A 7,853-nucleotide genomic window follows, 5' to 3' on the forward strand; every position below is an offset into this window, starting at 1 on the left:
AGACACAATTCAAGCCTTGTTAATAAACTGTGGACTTTAGAGGGGCAGTTCACAGGTTCAACTTTACTTAAAAAACAAACATGTGTGAAGTTACCACACAAAAGGTGACAGGAAAGAACCAAACTACCAAGTTTGTGGAGCAGCAAATTCTAGGGCTTGAAGTCTAGCTGTGATTTACCCTGGGTTACAAAGGTGACACACACACACACACACACACACATACACATACACACACACACACACATACACATACACATACACGCACACACATGCACATATATATATATATATATATATATATATATAGTGTGTATAAGGATTTCTGATCATTTTGTCCCCGTTTTCTTTCTTTTTTATAAATTTATTTAAATTTTCGAACAGTCAATATTGTTGTTTACTAAAGATTGCCTTATATAGGAGGCATGAAAAAAATATAGTATTTGATGACCTTAAGACAAAATTTAAAATCAGCAGTTACTGTAGGCTACATGTCTATGTCAGCAATGATGGCAAACTACCGGTCAAAATGTACTTTTAAGGAATATTGCTGTGTACACTAGATACAATTATGTAAAAAAAATATTTCAGATTACTATTGTTTGCTTTATTACTATAATTACTGAAAAAGTGAATCAAGTGCATAAAGTGGCATGTTTATTTTGAAGTAACAACCGGAAGTGGTAGACTGTAATTGATGGTTGGACGCGGTTGAACCATGGGTTTGGGTTTGACGTTGATTTACCAACTGAAGACATTCTTCTGCAACGTGCTAGCTACTTTACAAAGCATAATGTATCGTGCACTGAAAGTATGATACACTTTGCATAAAATGAAACACTTTATTTAAAAGGTCAGAGGCTCGTTCAACAAGACGTTTTATCCAAACGTAAGTCAACATTTAATATCCTAAAAGCTACGTGTTATTTAAATACGTAGGCCACAGTACAAGTTAGTAACGTCACGTCATTAAATTTAGTTTACATTACGTTACCTTTCTGTACTGTACGGGCACGTAACTGTGTATTCATAAGGATTTCCTGCGTCACAGTCCTTGTTTAACCAGCTAACATTAGCTTTCATACGTTTCTGGACACAACTCACTGTGTGGAGGAAACTCGTTTAAAGAGCGAGACACAAAATGTGCTGCATGAAATGTACATTTTGGAGATGAATTACCTCTTAACACAATATATAGCTAAATAAATCAACGAAAAGAAAAATAATGGTATCAAGCCATGTAAGCTAAATGGGAGATATGTCTGCTTCCAATCTAACACCAAGGTGGAATAGAAAGAGATGCAGTTTTCTATAAACAATGCCCCAGTTACTCAGGATTATACCCAATTTTTACTTTGAACAGATTACTGGAGCTATTTTATACATTAATGGTCAAGGTGCACATAATGGTGGGACTGTTGTTTATGGTGTTTCATCAGAAAATATTGTTCTATTTACCCTTTTCACGGCAGACATGTCTACATGTCATACAGTAGAAAAAGCACAGGTGTATTAAAAACCATTAATGATGGCTGCATTGCGAAGCCCTGGTGCTGTGTGCTGACTCACTGAAATAGCTCACTGGGACCCTTGATGAAATTGAGCCATCGTTAAGTTTATCAGTTTGAGCTGTGCTTTTCCTACTTTGACACATGTCTGCGGTGAAAAAGGTCCATTAAACAACAACTAACAATGTTGCATCTCTGCTTAACTTTAGCTTTCTGTAATTATGTGTCGCTATACACTGCTTCATTGATCTACAAAATGTGTAAAACTATGATGCCACTGCTTTTCCATGTTTATATTTACATGCTATTCAACTATTACTGTTACAGCACAACTTTGGCTGCTCCTGAAGGCAGCATTGGCCATGCATGGCACACAATAAATATCATAATAATATCAGTTTGACACATAAAAATCTGTAGTAAAGTATTTTCCTGTGAACCACCTGCTGACTCCTGCTCAAACCGCTTTGCTGAAACCATCCTAATCCTCTTGAAAGACCGATTGACATACTTCTGGCTCTTAACTAATTTTCTACTTTGAACAAAAAAATTCAGTTCCACTCAGTAGATGTTTTTTCTGGAGCTTTCAACCGCACTTCACAGTCCTCATTGGTGGATGGCGTTTGCTTAGTTGTCGTCACGCTCAAATTTGTACTCGTCTTCACCCATTGTTTGGCATTTTAGTAAGATAAGGTGCACCATGGCGAATCATTTCCACCTGAACACGCCGCTGCTGGAGAGTGTCAGCATGTCCAAACGCGTGGGAACAGCTGTGTATCTGAAGATGGAGAATTCACAGCCCTCCGGCTCTTTCAAGATCCGTGGCATCGGACACCTCTGCCAGCAGGTAAGAGTCCTCCAACTTCCCCCCCATCGTATCACACACTGACTATCTGATGTGTCATTTGAATTAAAGGCCAATGTTGACTGATTGTGGTGTAGGTCTCAGCTAAGCAAACAATATTTGTTTGGTGAAAAAAAAAAAACACTAACTTGCCCTTTTACTTTTCATTTCTCCCTTCTGGCAGATGGTCAGACAGTCCAAAGGGGTTGTTTGCTCTTCAGGTGACATTTCTGCTGTCTAGTAAGCACAATACATTATCATTTTGGTGACTGTAACATGACATACAGGCATTTTTGTAGGTGGTAATGCAGGCATGGCTGCAGCCTACGTAGCCAGAAAAATGGGTGTACCAGCCACCATCGTAGTTCCCTCCTCATCTCCTCAGTTGGTCGTTCAGAGACTCCAGGATCAGGGCGCTACTGTCAAGATTACAGGCAAGGTAAAGTTTAATATTAAATATGTGTAAGTGATCTTTGTGGCAAAGACATAAGCAGTTGTGGAAGAAGAATAATATCCTTTACTTACTGTAAGTAAAAGTACTAATATCACATTGTAAAAATGTGTTACAAGTGAGAGTCCTGCATTGAAAATGTTACTTAAGTAAAAGTATGTAAGTTTTATAAGGAAAATGTACCTTTAGTATTAAAAGTACTCAATGCATAGAAATCCTCACATTTTTGAAACTGGAAACGATCAAAACTGTTCTGTCAAACCTGTGTTTAATCGGCTGATCATTTCAGCTGGACTTGTAGGCCGTTATATGGTTGGATAGTTTAATTTACAATAAAACATCAAATTTCGTAAACTACATGTGTTTTGCGTGGAAAATCTTAGCTTGTAAAGTTACTAGTAACTAAAGCTGTCAGATCAATGTAGTGGAGTAAAAAAGTACATTTCTATCTGAAATGTAGCAGAGTAGAAGTAGAAAGTGGCATGAAAAGAAAAAAATTCAAGTAAACCACAAGTACGTCAAATTTGTTGTACTTTGTAAGTACGGTACTTGAGTAAATACACTTTGTTACATTCCACCACTGGACATTGGTTTTGATCTAATCATGGTTGTTTAAACAGGAAATTGGCAATTGTCTTTAGAATAAAAACCAACTTTTGGAGGAAGGAAGTAAAATCTTCTTTTTAGGTTTGGGATGACGCCAATGCAGAGGCTCTCAGACTGGCAGAGACGGAAGGACTCACCTACGTTCCTCCATTCGATCACCCCCTGCTCTGGTAGAAACTCAGTTTCCTGCAACACAGTGTTAATGAATTAACTATTAACTAAGTATCAGATTAATTACATTCAAAATGTTTCCATGCTCGCACCACACACCCAGGCAGGGCCACAGCAGTATGATCACAGAGGTGGCAGCATCTCTGGGGCCCGGGGTGAAGCCTGGAGCTGTGCTGCTGTCTGTGGGCGGAGGAGGGCTCCTCTGTGGTGTCATCCAGGGCCTGAAGGATGTAGGCTGGACAGATGTACCCGTCGTTGCAATGGAGACGGTGGGGGCCGACTGTTTTAACGCTGCGGTTAAGGCGGGGAGGTTGGTCACCCTGGATGACATCACCAGGTTAGAGGTTAAGGGAGTTGAAATCTTTTTCGCAGTTACGTTTTTTGGAATGCAACCACACTAACGTCATCCTCGTCTTTCCACAGCGAGGCGAAATGTCTCGGAGCAAAGACCGTTTGCAAGAAAGCTTTTGAATACAGCCAGTGCAACGAGCTTACAATCATTTCTGAACTTGTGACTGACGAGCAAGCTCTGCGTGCTGTCGAAACATTCCTGGGTTAGTGTGTGTGTGTTTGCTTGAATGTGCGTTTTAATGTTCTTCAGGCTGGTAACAACTTGTAAACAGCCCAAATATCTAAACAAAATGAACAATCTTTAACTTTTGATTTGAAATGTTAACATAAGCCTCTACAAACAACTTGGCTTCAAGTGTGTGTGTGTGTGTGTGTGTGTGTGTGTGTGTGTGTGTGTGTGTGTGTGTGTGTGGTGTGTGTGTGTGTGTGTTGTGTGTGTGTGTGTGTGTGTGTGTGTGTGTGTGTGTGTGTGTGTTGTGTAGATGAAGAGCGTGTGTTGGTGGGGATGGCGTGCGGAGCAACTAGCAGCTGTCTACAGCGGACTTATACGCAGATTACAGGTGAAGGTACCTACTCGTCTTTATTGCTCTTATGCCTTTTATTCATAAATAATTTTGTCATGCTTCTGTTTGGCCTTACTGTTTGGCTTTCTGTTGTTATATTGTCTTTGACTATACTACTTTTGCTTTTTCTGTCAATAAACACTTAGTAAGTTCTTTACGTGCGTTGGGGTGACCGGTGTGTGTGTGTGTGTGTGTGCGTGCGTGTGTGTGCGTGCTCACGAGCTAAATCTCCTTATTAGTTTCTCTCTAGTTATAACTCTTCTGTTTGTCGAACATTGAAGCCGTGTTTGAGATAGGAATTTAGATACATCACAATGTTTCAGCTGAGTTATCTGGTTGACAATTCATTGTAAACATGTCTTGTGGCCACATTTAATGGTCTTTATTTTCTCATGGTTCTTTTTCTCCTTTTTCCAGCCATTTGCATATATTTTGCCAGCATTCAGCTAGAAGATGGTGCTAATTTTGGTCCCTGATTATTATGATGAAATTTAATCTACATAGTGATTCCTTTCTAATGAGGGGAAACCTCTGGAAAAGAGGATCATTATGTTGCACTCTTGTTTTAGGTCTGCTGCCGACTCTCTTGGGCCCCCTGCTGGTGATCGTGTGCGGTGGCAGCAGCGTCGACATGGAGCAGCTGACCAACCTCAAACACAAACTGCAGACTTAAAGTACTGTATGTACTGTATGCAAACGTGTGTGTACGGGCAACCCATTCTCACTCCTAACTCAACTTCAAATACAGCAGCTTTTTCAGTGGCTCTCAGCATCTGATACTGACGCACAAGGCCCCCGTTGAGTCTGTATGAGACAGTCTTGCAATTGCTCGACCTCGGCGCTGTGACATGACGTAGTATTAAGAGCGGCGAAGTCCGCGTGGGGGGGGAAAGTCGGGATGGATGGATGTGGAACTTATTTGAACTAATATAACATGCCAACTAAGTTACGTTACATAGGTAACATAATTTAACGTCACACACGTAAGTTATGCAGCAAACACACTTTTAAGTTCAATTCAGTTTTATTTATATAGCGCCAAATCACAACAGTTATCTCACTGCGCTTTTCATAAAAGAGCAGGTCTAGACCGGACTCTGTGAGGTTATTTACAAAACTCAACAATTCCCACCAAGAGCAAGCAACAGGCGACAGAGGCAAGGAAAAACTTCCTTTTAAGAGGCAGAAACCTCGACCAGAACCATGGCTCAGGGTGGGCGGTCATCTGCCTCGACCGCCCACCCTGAGTCAAGCCACGCTCTGCGTGGAGTCTCGGCAGAACCATGAATGAGTCTTAAGCATAACTAACCCTGCCTTGCATGTTGAAAAATGACGTCAAAGTGGTTTCCAGTGCGTTCAAAAGGGTGACGCTTAGGGGTACTGACTAAGCGGCCGTATTATTATATTAATGTGAAACCATGTGAGTCTATTTGCGTGACCACTGTTGGGCTACACCAGCTAAACGAACTGGGTTGATGGATGAATAAATAAAAAAAAGTGCAAGAACTACAGAAATCTAATGTGGAAACAAAATTGTGGTTTGCAATGTTGGTAGTTAAGAAAATTAGTGGCTCTTATTTTGCAGTTTACTTTTTAAGTCGCGTGTAGTATGAAAATGCTATGTCTTCAGTTATAAATAAGTGAGTGAGTCATTACATGTAAACGAGTTTTAAGAATTCAATTACTAAGGGTAACTGCGACTCTGTGCTGCATGTCATCCCCCCTCCCCCCTCCCCTTTCATTTCTTGAGCTGTCTTGTCAATAAAGTTCTAAAAGGCTCCCAAAACTTAAATATACAGTATATACTGTATATTTCAGTTACTAGGTTTTACCACATGGTGGTGTCAGTTCACCATGCTACACACTGGTCATCCAGTCTGAAACGATTCCGCATCGAACAGATTGTTGATGTGATTTAATCATAAATTAAATGTACTTCAGCACCAACAGCCTGAGTTATTACTACATATTACCTTTCATCGAAATATTTGTGCATTTGAGTCTTCCCTCGGCCCTTTTGTGGATACATGTGCAGCCCTGGTCAGTTCGAGCCATTTTCACCCACACATTCAATTTAGTAGTTCAGTCAATTTGTGTTATGTGTAGGAAGTTATTACTATGGAAACAGCTCCTTACTTTTCAGCCTGCGTCAGAGAAATCAGTGGAAAGTGTTGCATTTAACAACCTGTTAATAGTCTTTGCTTTCTTTTGAAACTCTCAGACAGTTGCATAATATATCAGGTTCACAAAGAGCACTAGCAGAAAATTGACTTAATTCTAACTTGGTATTCATCCATTTGATGACACTAAAGACTGATCTGTTAATAACACATTTGAATAAAGATAATTAATGTAAACTTTGTCACTGGTATTTGCATTGGTATACTCATCATTTTGAATGCTTAACTCAAGCTCCACTTCATCATATCCATGTCAGTCATATGAGGACTTCATCTTGATACCCATTCAGTAAAAACATGATAGATTTCATTTACTGTATATGATTGTACATATATGATAAAAATCTGGATTAAAGGGGATTTAATCAGAAAAAGGGAATATAAGGCAGACAGGTTTGAGTTACCTTGACACTAAGATCCTATTAATCATGCATATTTGCTTATTGCTGCATATTTGCTATCTTTGTCTTTAAGGACCTCAATGCAAATAAGTCTTCAGTCGGACTTTATTGTATATTTGTTGACATGGTTGGTTTATTGACATTGGTTTAATTTCCTCTATAATGCCAAATACAACTAAACAAAAGAAACTTTGTGCATCACTTTTACTTATTACTTGCAGTTATTGGACGATGCTTCGGGATAATAGCCACAGGCGGATTATTCGTGTTGTTTTCCTGAGATTTTTACAAAATAGACATGTTATAATTCTGTAGGATACAACACTTTGCTCGATTGTTAATTGGGACAAAAATACAACTTTCTGACCTCTGGTCTTTCTGAATCAATCAATGTGCTCTGGAGGTGTTTGCCGTGAAGCATACTACTGTAGAGTTGGTAGTATTCCTCAAGCCCTGTACCTTTTACTGAATGTTTAAAATATTAACGAGCTTAAAATCAATTATCACTCAATAGTTTCCCATATAAAATCCATACCAATAACAGGGGGAGATGCAGAGAAATTGTAAAAAACGGAAGGTGTCCTTAAAGCGATGTACAGTACATCCTGTTCATAACACAGTCCAGAGAACATTATGGCCTTCATTTGACATTTACAACATTTGAAAAGCATCAGTTATATTCTTAAGTGTTGTTGCTAAGCAATGCACATAATTGCTTGACATTTAAAGCAAAACAGGTGATATGTAAGTCAGTAAATTCCACTCACGACGGACCTTATAG

General features: G+C 39.4%; 1 protein-coding gene across 2 annotated transcripts; it reads left to right on the forward strand.

The window, feature by feature from the left end:
* The first annotated feature begins 104 nt into the window (after positions 1-104).
* sdsl (serine dehydratase-like) lies at positions 105-6,853 on the forward strand. 2 transcript variants are annotated; one of them, XM_032500443.1, is made up of 9 exons: positions 105-192; positions 2,190-2,352; positions 2,534-2,570; positions 2,649-2,788; positions 3,488-3,576; positions 3,681-3,914; positions 4,001-4,131; positions 4,411-4,494; positions 5,061-6,853. In XM_032500443.1, the coding sequence occupies exons 2-9, from the start codon at positions 2,206-2,208 to the stop codon at positions 5,162-5,164; spliced, it is 966 nt and encodes a 321-aa protein (XP_032356334.1). In that variant the 5' UTR covers positions 105-192; positions 2,190-2,205; the 3' UTR covers positions 5,165-6,853. The 2 variants fall into 2 exon arrangements, with proteins under 2 accessions (XP_032356334.1, XP_032356332.1); XM_032500441.1 differs by lacking the exon at positions 105-192 and adding an exon at positions 684-886.
* The last annotated feature ends 1,000 nt before the right edge of the window (positions 6,854-7,853 follow it).

This window comes from Etheostoma spectabile, chromosome 20, assembly GCF_008692095.1.
Source record: "Etheostoma spectabile isolate EspeVRDwgs_2016 chromosome 20, UIUC_Espe_1.0, whole genome shotgun sequence".
NCBI lineage: Eukaryota > Metazoa > Chordata > Actinopteri > Perciformes > Percidae > Etheostoma > Etheostoma spectabile.

What these genes read in the sequence shown, in the direction of transcription:
- sdsl (XM_032500443.1), top strand. Translation starts at nt 2,206, where the DNA reads ATGGCGAATCATTTCCACCTGAACACGCCGCTGCTGGAGAGTGTCAGC. An exon ending in AGGGGTTGTTTGCTCTTCAG is followed by an intron (nt 2,571 to 2,648) that starts GTGACATTTCTG and finishes GCATTTTTGTAG; the next exon opens with GTGGTAATGCAGGCATGGCT. An exon ending in CTGTCAAGATTACAGGCAAG is followed by an intron (nt 2,789 to 3,487) that starts GTAAAGTTTAAT and finishes TCTTCTTTTTAG; the next exon opens with GTTTGGGATGACGCCAATGC.